This window comes from Labeo rohita, chromosome 23, assembly GCF_022985175.1.
Source record: "Labeo rohita strain BAU-BD-2019 chromosome 23, IGBB_LRoh.1.0, whole genome shotgun sequence".
NCBI classification, from domain to species: Eukaryota; Metazoa; Chordata; class Actinopteri; order Cypriniformes; family Cyprinidae; genus Labeo; species Labeo rohita.
In genome coordinates this window covers 17,740,995-17,755,310 of record NC_066891.1, presented here as the reverse complement: position 1 = coordinate 17,755,310, position 14,316 = coordinate 17,740,995, and the positions used below count along the sequence as shown (strand labels likewise).

Sequence of the window (14,316 nt, the reverse complement as noted above, 5' to 3'; positions counted from 1 at the left end):
AACAATAACATGCATGTTGTATGATCCCTCTTATTTTGATAAAATTAACATTTTGCAGATTCTGCAAGGTGTATAAACTTTTTAACTCAACTGTACGTGTAAAAATATAAGTTGTGGGTAATTTTCTATAAAAGATCAACACCTGAACTTAGGGGAACGCCTGTTCACATTAAAAAGCATTTAACTTCTGAATTCTTAATTTCTGTCATCATTTCCTCATCCTCTAATCACTCCAAATTAGTCAAGAAATGACTGTTATCTGTGGGTTACAAGTTAAGGTAAAATAGATGTTATTCAAACGTCTCCTTTTGTGTTCCATTGGATAAAAAGTCATATTTTTATATGTGACCCTGGACCACAAAACCAGTCTTAAGGTACATTTGTAGCAATAGCCAAAAATACATTGAATGGCTCAAAATTACTGATTTTTCTTTTATGGCAAAAATCATTAGGAAACTAAGATCATGTTCCATGAGGATATAGATACTGTAAATTTTTGATTAATAATATACATTTTTAAGAACTTTATCTGGGCAACTTTAAAGGCAATTTTCTCAGTATTTTGATTTGTTTGCACCCTCAGATTCCAGGTTTTAAAATAGTTGTATCTCGACCAAATATTGTCCTATCCTAACAAACCATACATCAATGGAAAGCTTATTTATTCAGCTTTCAGATGATGCATAAATCTCAATTTTGACAAATTGACCCTTATGACTGGTTTTGTGATCTAGGGTCACAGTGGTTAAATCGTACACAGAGTAAATTAAGACTTTCTCCAACAACAGACAAATCGAACACATCGATTACATCAGAGCTAGATTAAACAGTCTGTGACGTCACGATCGCGCAGTCGTGGTTCTTCCTTTCGACGAAATCTCTGGCTATGGCGCCTGTTGTAAGTTCGAACACACGGACCTAGTGAATAAAATAACAGACGTTCCACTCATTATCACGTACACTAATCATTCGAGATTGCACATTAAACACTATCGCTGTCGCAACATAAGTTTAGCAATAACCCAGTACCCGTAAATCAATCGTTAAATATCATTGAATGAATCCCATGTATATATCACTGAATGAACGCAATCTTGCGCGCAACTCTGCAACTCTTGCACTGTTGTTTTGTTATTCTGATGATAGTGACATGACTGTCACAAACACAAGACTGATAGTGTACACTTTTGATAATTTAATTGCAGAGGAAGCAGCAGAGCTCTAAAGGTGGAAAGAAGAAGAAGCAGGTCCTGAAGTTCACACTGGACTGCACGCATCCCGTTGAAGATGGCATTATGGATGCTGCTAACTTTGTGAGTAGATAAAGTGCTTATAAAGCCTAATTATGTAAAACGGTTTTACTGTATCGATGAGGTCAGATAACCGCCAGTTTGTGACTTGTCATTTGCATGTGTGGTTACAGGAGCAGTTCCTACAGGAGCGCATTAAAGTCAACGGGAAAGCAGGAAACCTGGGAGGTGGAGTGGTCACCATTGAAAGAAGCAAGAGCAAAATCACAGTTTCTTCTGAGGTGCCCTTCTCCAAGAGGTGTGTGTGTTTTTTTGTGACACATCTTGACTTTGTTTTGCCAATTATTTTATTTTTAACTGCAACTTTTTACATTTTATTCCACCGTTCTTGTCTATTCTGCAGGTATCTGAAATACCTCACGAAGAAATACTTAAAGAAGAACAATCTCAGAGACTGGTTGCGTGTTGTGGCCAACACTAAAGAAAGCTACGAGCTTCGTTACTTCCAGATCAACCAAGATGAGGAAGAAGAGGAGGATGAAGATTAAATTCTTGCTGTTTTTTTTAAACGTTTAAATAAATTCATATCCGACTACATTTTATGTATCCAGATGTAGTTTTTTATCATTGCGCTTTTTTTTTAACATTTAAATAAATTCATACAAGACTACATTTTATGTATTTATTCATACATGTCCACTAGAAATACTTTTAAACTCTGAAGTGGCATCAGATCAGTCCTGTATATTGGTGTATAACATTACGTAACAATATTTGTAGTTAAAACAGATTTGGTTTTATATACACAAAAGTGCAGGAAGAGGAGCTCGCAGAGTAGTCAAAATAAAGTCGAGAAATAAAAGGTCCAATTGATACTTTAATTAAACATTACAAAGATTTTTTCAACATGCTCAGATGAATTGTTCATAACACCTGTAACATGCATTTGAAAAATAAATAGGGTGAATTTTCATTTAATGCCAACTAAGATATCAGCAGACTTTTTTTGGCTAAAAGCCACATATGCATGGATGGAAAAAAATGCAACGGCATATACCAACTTACATGAACCTTTATTTAATATTAAGAAAAAAAAAAAACATTTTAGAATTCAGAATAGGAGTTGGAATTCCAGTTCCTGGACATACACTGCCTAAACAAATGAACATTTCTTAAGTACACAATTTAAAATTATAGAACATAAAACACATGAGCTTGTTGCTCGCCCACAAACTGTGGATGGATTCTTGTACGGACTTACAGATTATGAAACATAACAAATGTGATCACAGTTTAAGCCCAGGTGAACACAAAGAAATGGCACAGTATTCGACATATTGCATGAAATGATGCTCTGTAAAGACACTGTGGTCCCAGATGATGGGACAATCCTACTCTTCTCAACATCAAATCCATTATTTCCAAAACATGCTAACATCAACACATGAGAACAGCATTTCTGTAGTTTACAATACTAGCAAGGTCGTGAACATTAATGACTTACATTTCTAAAAAAGTGAATGAATTGAATAAAAATCTCACAGCTGATGTCTCATTTGCATTGCAGGAGTTGATAATACTTCCCTGATCAGATTAACAGGAGTCTGTGTCTTACATATAGCTACGTGGTCTTGAGGAGAATGATGTTCTTATGTATGGTGATGATAACATGGAGCTGGAAGTAATGAGAGTGATGTTTAAAAGATAAAGTGCCCCATAACACTTGAGTTGTCATAGGACTAACTGAACTTTCTCAGCCTGAATCATCTCACTTAAAAAGGCACAAGAATGGAGTGAGTTTGTCTTTTAGTCAACCATTAGCCCATTGATAGTCTGCATTAGAATGATTTAGCACCAGTTTTTGGAAGAGAGCAGACATGGATCTCACAGTCATCGTTATGGAAATATAAACACCAACAAAACAATCTGTAATACACTTCCATTAGGAATGTATAAGTAAAGGGGATGGATCCAGTGGAATCCCGAGTGCTCTGAGCAGTTGCTGGCTCTATTGTGAAATTAAAACAATAACCATTCTGAAACGCCCGAGCCTAGACAGGATCAGTTAATTTGACTTCTTTCATACTTTTTTATCCGACATGTGTCTTGTCTTTCAAAAATGTAATATGATGTCCAAAAATAAAGGAGAAATAAACAATCCCATCCCAAACAAAATTATTACCCAGGTGACCTAGTGAGAAGAGGCATTCAATTTAAAAAAAACAAAACAAAAAAAAACAAAAAGCCCCTGGAGAAAAACGGATGAGTGATGTCCGATCAGAGTGTGCGTGGGTTGTATTCGGGAAGCTTCTTGAGCTTTTCTTTCTCCTGCTCCGTGTCTTGCCGAGCAATAACCAGGGAGTGTGAATAGCCCATCACCACCTGAAATGACAGTTTTCAGTTGCATAGCCATATCCCTATATAATTTTGGGAGGATATGAGGCACGATTTTGACAGCAGAACTCACCTGTTCCGAGTACACGCCATCCAGAGTTTTGACCTCTTGAGCAGTGGTGGACGACTTGGGTTTGTTGTCACCATAGCCCTAAAAATGCCAAATTTAAATATGAGAAACCTGCAGTCTTTTACTATGTATAGACTTGTTGAAGGAAGTCTCTTAAGCCCAAATGCTCACTGATGCTTCAGAAGGAAATGCAATGCAATGCATTAAGAGTCAGGGGTGAAAACTTTTTGAATTTGAAGATCAGGGTCAATTTAACTTGTGTGAGCTTCTGAAAGGCAGTAATAAATGGAAAAAATAAGTAAATAAAAAAAATAAAATAAAAAGGTATTTAGGCAAAATAAGAAAAATGTACACATCTTCATTCTGTTCAAAAGTTTACACCCCTGGCTCTTAATGTGTCGTTTTTCCTTCTGAAGCATCCTGCTGTAATTGTTGCTGTAATGAGTCCCTCAGTCGTCCTCAGTGTGCAAAAGATGCATCTCAACAAAAAAAAAAGGGTTGTTGGAAAGGGTTCAAATACACAAATGCTGAAAAGCCAAAAAATAATTGTGGGACCTAAAGGATATTTCTGAAAAACATTGGGCAGTTTAACCTTTCAGGACAAACAAAAGACTCATAAACAACTATTACTTAAAGAAAAAAAAGAAAAAACCCGGCCGTGGATCACTCAGGTAACAACACAATATTAAGAATTAAGTGCATGTAAACTTTTGAATGGGGACATTTTTATAAATTCAGTTATTATTTTCTCTTGTGGACTATTTATGTGAAATATCTTATTCAGGTCAGTACTAAATAAAATATATCATTTTGTACGATCCCTCTTATTTTGGTAAAATAATTAACATTTTGTAGATTCTGCAATGTGTTTGTAAACTTTTGACCTCAACTGTATTCCTGCTGTTTGTGATTCATGTTAATCAAACAAAAAAAAGGAGAAAATCTGTCACTGCTTATGACTAAATCACTTTTGTAACTCAAATTAGAAATATTTAATTTACATAGTGAAGAATAAATTTGCATTTTAAATATGTTTTTATACATTTGAAAACTTTCATGTAGCATTTCTTATTCATTTGTTCTACTGTAGTTTTTTGTCCTGTTGCTTGTAATTAGTTTCTTATTCTCATTTAAATCACTGTCTTCAGTGAGTTTGTGTGTGTAGTTTTTTTTTTAAGTTAGGCTAGCATTAGTTTTTTTGTAATTTCTATGGTATTAAATGTTGATTTCAAAGACCTTAAAGCAAAGTTAACGTGAAATAAATTACTCGCATCATGATATAAGATTTTGACTCTAAACTTTTGTGTAGTTATTGACTTAATTCTTTGACAGGCTTTAACAGAAAACGGATAAACATACCAGCTCTCCAAATGTGGGCGATGGTCCCCAGCTAATGGTGCTATCATCAGCTGCTATGATAATACTGCTTTTCCTGAAAGGAGTTATAGACAACATCTAATTAATATTCTACAAACATTTCAAAATGTTTTATAAAACACATTTTTAAAATCCTCTGTCTTTACTTACCCGCACGCCAGACTGCGAATCTTCCATCCGCACAGATCCTGCACAGCTTTGGGGTACATGGTGGACTCACGGGACGTGTTCGTCACTCCCCAGAAAAACAGACCACCTGAGGAAAGACAAGCAGCATTAACCACCAACATACGATTGGTACTAGGTTTTGTTTTAACCCAGAGAGGAATTACGTGCTTACCTGTTTCACTGACAGCAAAGGAACACTGATAGCCACAGTATATCTGAGTTGCTCCACGGCCAGGGAAGTCAAAGAGCTTGACTAATCGAGGGACCATCTCGTCTTTCTGTTCAGCATGGCCTAGTCGTCCATATCCCCCAAATCCCCATGAAAACACACGCTTTTGGGAATCTAGCACCAGCTATGTAGACGCAACAATACAAATCAGTCATAATTCATCCATGTCTGACTTGCAACACAATCCACAAACTTGCTACTCACTGTGTGATTGGCCCCACATGCTACATCCCGAGCCACGACATTAGGCACAGGAAGCACTTGGCCATCCTTGGTCTTCTCAATGAAAATGGCCACCCGTCTTGGGATCAGCTCGCAATCAAACTCAATGCGCTGGGCACGGGCGATGAACTTTCCATCTGAGTTATGCCCTATTAGATAAAAGTACAAAAAGAGTTATTATTCTGAACATATTTGGTGACTATTTCAGTTAAGCTCCTTTGTTCTACAGTGTTACATACCTAGCTGGCCGTATTCCGGGCAACCGAAAGAATAAAGGTTCCCCTTGCAGTCTACAATCATACTGAACTCTGCACCACAGGCCACTTTGACTATTGGCTGCCCGTTATACTGGATCTGTTGGTAAATCAATGCAGATGTTTTGTGGATCATTAGAAATACAAATAACATGTTCCATTAAAGCTCCATTAAACAAGTTAAATCCAGGGAGAGTCTTACTGTAGCTGGGCTGAGCACAGCATCTGTCTGATTTCCCTGACCTAGCTGCCCCAGTTTGTTTTCTCCAAAGGAATAGACAGTACCATTTTCTGTGAGGCAAAGCATAAGAACACCACATTCACAGTTAACAACGATGCAACAATTCTAATAAAGGCAATTATATGACAAACATATCACATTTAGCAATGTTTGCTTACCTGTTAATGCCATGGTGTGGTTTCTACCACAAGCAGCTGCTACAATCACTTCCTCCCCAAGGCCCTCAACTAGCTTTGGAGCCTCCAATCGTTTAGTGTCACCGTGACCCAATTGTCCCTTTTCATTACGACCTGAAAGGAACCAGAGACAGAAATTAATATTTTTAAATTTAGTTTACTTTTATAAAGATGGCTGGATCCTATATTAGTTTAGTGACCAAGTGTTACTATATGAGAAAATATATGCAGTACCATTCAATAGATTGGGGTCAATTGGGGTGAATATATTAAAGACTTCTATTCCAAATGAATAGGCCTACTGTTGTTTTTGATCAGTCTATTCAGCAAAAACACTGGGGGAGAAATCATCAAGGTTTCCACAAAAATTTTGTAGTACTATTTTCAACATAAAAATAAATGTTAATGGATCACTAAATCATGAATGAATCATCATGTAATGATGCTAAAAATGCCCTCAGCTTTGTTCTCACAGGAATAAATTACACTTTACAATATATTAAAATAAATAAATAGTAATATTTCATAATATTATTAGCATTTTCACTGTATTTTTGATGCTGCACTGATAAGTGATTTGTTGCACACACACAAAACAAATCGAACGGTTGCCTAAAAATGTTAAACATTTTTTATAAATGATTTATTCTACACTTAGTCATCAAACATCTTTAATAAGACAACATTCAGGGGCCAGTTGCATAAAAGGTTTAGACTAGTCTTACAAGTTAGTCATCTAACTTTTTTCTTTAAGACTGGTCATATTTTTAATTTGGTTATATAACAGACTAGCATGTGTTGAATCCAAAAAATAAGACTGATCACCGCTTGGCTAACTGCTAGGTGGTCAGACAAGTTCTTAAGACACTTTCTTGAATTCTTTTCTTTAAAGACCAAGTTGTGTCTTTGGTGTTTTGGTGAAGGCTGGGTTAAAATCCTAAATAAAACAGAAAAGACCATTCTTTGAGCAGACACTTACCCCAGCTCCAGAGTTTGCCCTCTGTGGTGATGATGAGACTGTGAGCAGCACAGGGTCCAGACACCACACAGCTAACCTGGACATCATTGAGACATCCATAGCGATGTGGGCCCCACAGATTCTGGCCAAGGTTCCTGAAAGCAGCTGCAAAAGCACACACAGACGCACATGAAAAGTCTATCAAAGCTGAAGACTCTATAAATGACTGCAACCCACAAGCTTCCTCTTTCGTATTTTAAGTGAGAAGTTGATTTTTGCACCTGGCCGATTTGTTTTTTTTGTTTTTTGCATGATATGCTTGTGGTGTATCTCAAAATTTCCCCTACTCTAAAGTTCAAAATACAATGGTTATCAGTTGAAATCTTATTTCTCTCACACAGAAGTGTAAATCCACTGCAGTACATTCAGCGTGTACTTAAAACAGTTGATTTTTTTTGATTAATGTTTTTGTTCAACAAGGATCTTCACAAGGTCTACTGTGACATTGTGAAGTACTTTTACAAAATAAAGTCTACTTCAAATAAATGCTGTTCTTTTTTTTAGAACATTCAATCGAGGAATGCTGAAAAAAAGTATCAGTTTCCACAAAAATATTAGCAGCACAGTTTTTTTTTTTTAATATTGATATTATATAATAAAAATATTATATAATCTTGAGTGCCAAATCAGCATTTTAGAATAATTTTTCCCAAAGTATTATAGTATTATGTGACACTACGGTCTGTAATCACAGAAGTAAATCATATTCAAAAACACACTAAAAAAGAAAACCGTTATCAAATAATTTTACAATAACTGTTTTTACTGTATTGTTGATTAAATAAATACAACGCTTAAGAGAGCATAAGAAACATCTGGTACACTACCAGTCAGAAGTTTTTGCACAGTAGCATTTTTAATGTTTTTTTTAAAGAGGTTTCTTCTGCTCAACAAGCCTGCATTTATTTGATCCAAAGTACAGCAAAAACAGTTTAAAATTTAATTTATTCCTGTGATTTCAAAGCTGATTTTTTAACATCATTACTCCAGTCACATGATTTTTAAAAAAAAAAATAAATTTTAATATTCTGATTTGCTGCTCAAAAAACATTTCTAAAATAGCTGAGAAGATTTTTTGATGAATTAAAAATTCAGAAAAACAGCATTTATCTAAAAAATAAATCTTTTGTAACAATATAAATGCCTTTATCATCACTTTTAAACAATTTAAAGCATTCTTGCTAAATAAAAGTAGTAATTTCCACAATTTCTTTCCCCCCAAAAAATTATACTGACTCCAGGCTTTTGAATGGTATAGTGTATTATGTTACAAAAGCTTTTTTATTTAAGATAAATGTTGATTTTTGGATCTTTCTATTCATCAAAGAACCCTGAAAATTACTTAAATGTTTTAAATATTGATAGTAATAAAAAAAAATGTTTCTTGAGCAGCAAATCAGCATATTAAAATCATTTTTGAAGGATCATGTGACACTGAAGACTGGAGTACAGCTGAAAATTTAGCTTTGATCACAAGAATAAATTACATTTTAAAATATACTCAAATAGAAAGCAGTTATTTTAAATAGTAAAACTATTTCACAATATTACTGCTTTTGCTGTATTTTGGATCAAAAAAAAAAAAAAAAAAAAAAAAAAAAATGCAGGCTTGGTAACATTAAAAATCTTACTGTCCAAAAACATTTGCGTTTTTAGATTTTGGTGAGATCACAAATTATCTAGCTAGATATATCTATTTTTATTTGCTTTGATACAAGCACTGTCAAGTCTGTCTAAACAGTGCTTAACTACATCTTCAAGAGAAAACCAAAGCGCAAATTATATTCTGATTTCACAATGCCCCATTAACAGATTAACACGGGTGACTCATTCGGGCGAGACGACTCTCAAACTATACAGTTATCCAGATTTCTCTGGCTCACGTGTAATCATACCTTGCTGTTTTGGCACTTCTTTTCTGCCAATCAGGTCCCAGTTGGTGGCTCCAAAAATGAGCAATTGACCCTTGACTTTAGGGACCTCGAGTTTCTACACAACAGAAAAAGCAAGAAATAAATCAACAATCCATTAACAGAGTTTTCAAACTGAGGGGAACTCGGAGGTCCATGTAAAAAATAAATAAACAGAAATATAAAATGCATTTTCATAGCTATCAAAGTCAATGTGTTCACTTAAAATATTTTTAAAAGAATTATACATCTGCGTAACACATCAGTAATGGTGAGCAAAAAATGTGTTATTTTAGTAAATCTCCAAAAAACATTTGTAAAAAGTTTTGTATTATCATACTTGCTATTTTTTAAAAGGGGAAATAAGTCTTCATACATATTAAACATACAGCCGCTTTTAAATTTTCAGGGGGCCATCAAAAAGTGCGAAAACGCCTACACTTTATCACATGCCTGTGTATAAAGATGTATGAGTGTGCATGTGTTTGTATGTGCATCTATACAGACAGAAAGAAGCAATGAGAGCCAATGTGTCCTTACAATCTTCTCCTTCACATCATCAGCCACAGTGACCGGCTGCAGACCGGCTTTAGCTGCTGGTTTCCCAGGTTTCTTTGTGTTTTCCTGTTCAAAGTCATCAAACTCATCGTCACTGCTAAACTCCCTGTCCTTTTTCTTTCCACCTCCTCGTTTTCTCTTGAGTCCACCGTTCCCAGACACATCTGTCACCTTCTTGCGTGGCATAGTACAAAATCCTACAATAAAAACAAAAAAGTATCAAGCGAAGAGTTTACTCTTCCGACTCTGAATTGGACAGAAAGAAGAATCAAACGAGCCGAAACATGCGAATGAAGAAACAAAGTCAATGTGATTCAAATCCCATACTGGTTCAAATTCCCAATTATCTCACAGCAAAAGAATCCTTAAGAAAACACTCACACGCTCTGCATATTAGTATGTCAGAGTATTATTTCTTCTTATATGTAAAGATATACATATAAACCGTTATCAAAGCGAAGGTCCCGTGCTATGCTAACATACTAGCAGCGCTGTAACAAAAGAATCAGCAGCAACGCGTCTGTCTCACTCAGTCTCCATTTGTTTCTTTGTTATGTTTTATAACGCAGCCGCCGGTTAGCCAACTAGCACCGCTCTGCTTCAACCAGACTAGTAACTAAACTACAACCTTACCCACGTGTGATATCTACCCCGTCCCGTGAAAACACTCCAAATCATCAACTTACACCCCGCGGAAAGTCCATTTGAAAGACATAACCTTCACATATGTGTATGATGCAGACGTAGCCGTGTTAGCATGCTAGACTGCATTTGCATCCGAAGCCGCAATCATAAACATCGAGAATATCATAACTCACCTGAGTAAAACTTTCCCCTATCTACTTTAAATACAAATATCTAAGTCAACGGAATATAGTCGCGTTGAGTTAAGTGTCCGCGGCTTGGTCCGTTGTGCTGGAAGATGCGATTATTATATAAGTAGATTTCCTGATTCAGATGCTCTACTTATGTCTGTCCGTCTTCCTCGTTTTTTTGATTGATTCGGAACAAAAGACTCGCAGCCTCGCGATCAAACCACGTGGGTGCAGCGCACACTCAGGGCTTTATATCCCACACATCTGGCCGCAGAGCTTGAGGAGCTTGTAGTATAAAATCTTGAAAGAAACGCACATTAAACGTAATTTTAAAGTCATTCGTGTAGAAGTACACAGGAAAGTTTCTCATACTTTAAAAATGTAAGTTTACCTGTGTTGCTTGGAATGAAAGCGTTAAACGTTGCGCTCAAGAAGGCTTTTCCTCTATTGTTTATACTATGCTATTTTAGGTTTATATGTACAATTAAAACACCCATGTAACTTTCATGGCAGTGACCGTGTAGTCCACAAAACAAAAACACGAGGATGGGATGCAGAGCTGAGGGAACTACAAATCTTGAGTCCTGTTGACTAGACTATAGTGCCGTCTGTTGAGTTGGAGGAGGTATTATGACAAATTTCTTCTTCATGGAGGACTTGAATGCCGACAATTTTAAATCGGATTGTTTTTTATGGCCCGAATTCATGCATCTATCACTACTTCCGACTACAACCTCTCTAGTTCTTACAGCTCTTGTGTTCTTGCAAAACTATATCCGTTTACGTATTTCTGTAGATGGAGTGTGCATGGTAAGTGTGATTTATTGTGGCCCAGATAAACAAATTCCATATGAAATTTAAAAAAAGGTTGTGCAACAGAGGGTTTACACTTACTTTGGTCAGTTACCCGGATGCGTGACCATATTGGCGATATTCAGATGTAAACAACAGCATGGATTGCACGGTTAATGTACTACTCGAACTGTAACGAGACTGGGTTGGAGTATGTTGTGCTGCTATGTTTATACTGTCTAAACCACGAAAAAAACGTGCTAAATCATATAGAGAAGGACTTAGTAAGCAGGAAAATGCTTATTATTTTGACAAACTGAAGTTAATACGTGGTAAAGATACATACAAGCAGTATTTAATATATTAGCCTAATATTTCCCCTACCTCACCAGAAATGATAGGAACAGACATGAATGTTGTCAAGATTCTTGTCCTGGAAATTCAGGTTCATTTTGGCCCAATGCCTTTCCTCAGACAATTTTTTGCACTCTTCTCCTTGATTTGTTGTAACTTTTGGCAGTCTATAGTACTCTAAATGTTTTGCCAGGTCCAACTGATTAGTACAGTCATTAGTACATAACAATAATTGACCATTTCCAGCAGCAATAATCAGCAAAATATGCGAGTTTTGTTTGGCTCAATGGCATTGTTTACATTCAGCGCTGCCAAAATTGCAGATTGATGACCTGTCATGAAAACACTCTATTAAAAGTCATATTTAGAAGAGTTCAGATGCAAAACCAGCTAAATCCATTTGATGTCTTTCTTTAAAAAAATGCATTTTTATCAGGCTCACATGTATAGGTTTCTACGTAAGTACCGGTACTACTGATTGGGCCGAGGCTGGTATTTTAGCGAGTTTGAAGAAAAAGTATTTGATGGATGTATAATATGTGTCAGGAGCATTCACTCAATATCATTATCTCATTTTGACCGAGATGGCTCTTAGCTGGTTTTGCATCTGAACTCTTCGCATGTTAATGAGAAGAATGAGTCTATTAAGGCATTCACTGTTCGCTATTGAGATCCATGTGGACAAAAGCTGAAAAAAAAAAAAACTTTTTAAACGAGCCCAAACTGGTTGGCTGGTTTTAGCTGGTCATAGTTGGTTAGCAGGCTAATTTTAGAGGGGTTTTGGCCACTTCTTTAGCTGATAGACCAGCTGATCAACCAGCTAAAACCAGCATGACCAGGCTGGCCAACCAGCTAAAACCAGCTACTTCCAACTTAAACCGGAAGATAGAAAGAAGGCTGTTTTTGCTGGGGCGTTTTTTCCAGCAGGGTTAGAAATTAAATCCCATTGTACATATGATGTTTGCATACAGCATTTCTCCTTGTTTAAAAGCTAACTATTGGATTTTATTTTACCAGTGGATATTATTATTTCTCTTCTGAAACATGCATGTTAGAAAATACAGTATGGTGCATTTGAACATAGGAAGGTTAGCTGGTCATGCAAAATGGCATTTAAATTGAGGTTTTCAAGACAAAAACAATCTGTTCAATGCTAATAAAGACAATGACAATGTTCATGTAAAGCAAAAATATGACTGTTTTTGATCGGGAGAAAACTTGAATAAGAGAGAGAAATATAAATAAAATGTAAGATATTAAACAATAATCAGTGTTTTGCAAGTAACGTAACTGTATTAAATTTTATTTAGTTTATTTATCTTTAGTCACCTTAACATTACACAGCATTATGTCTTCTGTACATGAAAGGGGAAAATCCCTTTACATTTCATTAAACATGCTTTAATTTTGTTTGTTGACACGGTAGGAAACATAATCAAATGCTTTTATGCTTAACTTCTGAATGTATGTGTACTATCTGTCTGTCTTCAAGCACATTAATGCCTCTCTTTTTCCTTCTATCAATGCTGTGTCTCCCCCCAGCAGCATGGAACTATTGAAAAAAAGTTGCTGTTCTGTGATTGGTTGGATTTGAGGCCTAATGCTCTACCATTGGCTGGCTGTCTCTTTGAGTATTTGCATACTGCAGGGAGGCTCTCTCCTGATGTACGGCAGGGGGAAGGAGTGAGTGCAAAGAAAGGAAAAAGGGAGGGACTGAGGGAAAAGAATAGAGGGAGAAGAGTTTTCATATTCGTGGGAGAAGCCGTGTCTGTTAATGGACTGGGAGTCTCAGAACTTGTTCCTTCACTAAAAGAAAACATTAGAAATCAGCTCTTCACAGCTGCCGTGCTTTCTGAGGATAATACAGTGGTGTCATCAGTTGTAGATTCACAGATGGCTGCACTGCGCAAAGATGGGAGCAGACATGACAATGGATTTATATTGATAGCTTGTGATCAATAAGGACAATATCAGAGGGGTGACATTTAAGGGACGTAAAGCCAGGCCTGTGAGTAAGTCTTTCTTTGGAAAAAGAGCTTGTATTGTTTTACATATGAAAATCTGACAGTGCAACATAACCTCACTGGGGGGGGAAGTGAGTGATGAAGCTGTAGATAAAAATCAGAAATCATCTCAGATGAAAAAAGGATTGTGCGTAATAAGTCCACGTTATGCCATCTGATTGATTTATTGCTTCAAAGGAAGAACGTTGTAAATTCACTTACAGGGAAATTGTTTTGCTCCTTTGTGATATGAGTACTAAGATACTAATACGATTGATAAAAACAGCATTTTTTGTCATTAAGGATAAACAGATGGACATAAATAGAGACCCGAGAGGGAAATTTAAGAAGCCTGGTGGACAGTAACAATCAATCAAAGCTATATTTCACCTGACAGCAATAGTGCATGACTTTTACTATGGTATAAGTGTGACATATAAAGGGTAATCTGACATGTATTTATCAGTTTAATGCTAAAGCTAATC

The 14,316-nt window shown here is 36.1% G+C and overlaps 3 protein-coding genes across 10 annotated transcripts in view; 2 read left to right on the top strand and 1 right to left on the bottom strand.

The window, feature by feature from the left end:
- The first annotated feature begins 787 nt into the window (after nucleotides 1-787).
- Nucleotides 788-1,847, top strand: LOC127154356 (60S ribosomal protein L22). Its single transcript, XM_051095826.1, has 4 exons — nucleotides 788-898; nucleotides 1,206-1,313; nucleotides 1,424-1,548; nucleotides 1,654-1,847. Exons 1-4 carry the CDS (start codon nucleotides 887-889, stop codon nucleotides 1,796-1,798), a joined length of 390 nt encoding a protein of 129 aa, XP_050951783.1. The 5' UTR covers nucleotides 788-886; the 3' UTR covers nucleotides 1,799-1,847.
- A 262-nt stretch (nucleotides 1,848-2,109) lies between these two features.
- Nucleotides 2,110-11,245, bottom strand: rcc2 (regulator of chromosome condensation 2). 2 transcript variants are annotated; one of them, XM_051095822.1, is made up of 14 exons: nucleotides 11,074-11,245; nucleotides 10,686-10,982; nucleotides 9,850-10,064; nucleotides 9,295-9,388; nucleotides 7,361-7,504; nucleotides 6,364-6,495; nucleotides 6,167-6,255; nucleotides 5,950-6,064; nucleotides 5,693-5,859; nucleotides 5,432-5,612; nucleotides 5,242-5,347; nucleotides 5,074-5,146; nucleotides 3,718-3,795; nucleotides 2,110-3,632 (listed from the first exon to the last, which is right to left on the bottom strand). In XM_051095822.1, the coding sequence occupies exons 3-14, from the start codon at nucleotides 10,051-10,053 to the stop codon at nucleotides 3,528-3,530; spliced, it is 1,488 nt and encodes a 495-aa protein (XP_050951779.1). In that variant the 5' UTR covers nucleotides 10,054-10,064; nucleotides 10,686-10,982; nucleotides 11,074-11,245; the 3' UTR covers nucleotides 2,110-3,527. The 2 variants fall into 2 exon arrangements, with proteins under 2 accessions (XP_050951779.1, XP_050951781.1); XM_051095824.1 differs by lacking the exon at nucleotides 10,686-10,982.
- Nucleotides 11,246-13,530: 2,285 nt separating this feature from the next.
- arhgef10lb (Rho guanine nucleotide exchange factor (GEF) 10-like b) overlaps nucleotides 13,531-14,316 on the top strand; it is a 61,707-nt gene continuing 60,921 nt past the window's right edge. For 6 of the 7 annotated variants that reach the window (XM_051095819.1, XM_051095818.1, XM_051095817.1 and 3 more), the window contains exon 1: nucleotides 13,531-13,836. The gene's annotated coding sequence lies outside the window, so the exon portion shown is untranslated. Of the gene's footprint in view, nucleotides 13,841-14,316 lie in introns of all 7 variants that reach the window. The other variant, XM_051095813.1, reaches the window with a different exon arrangement.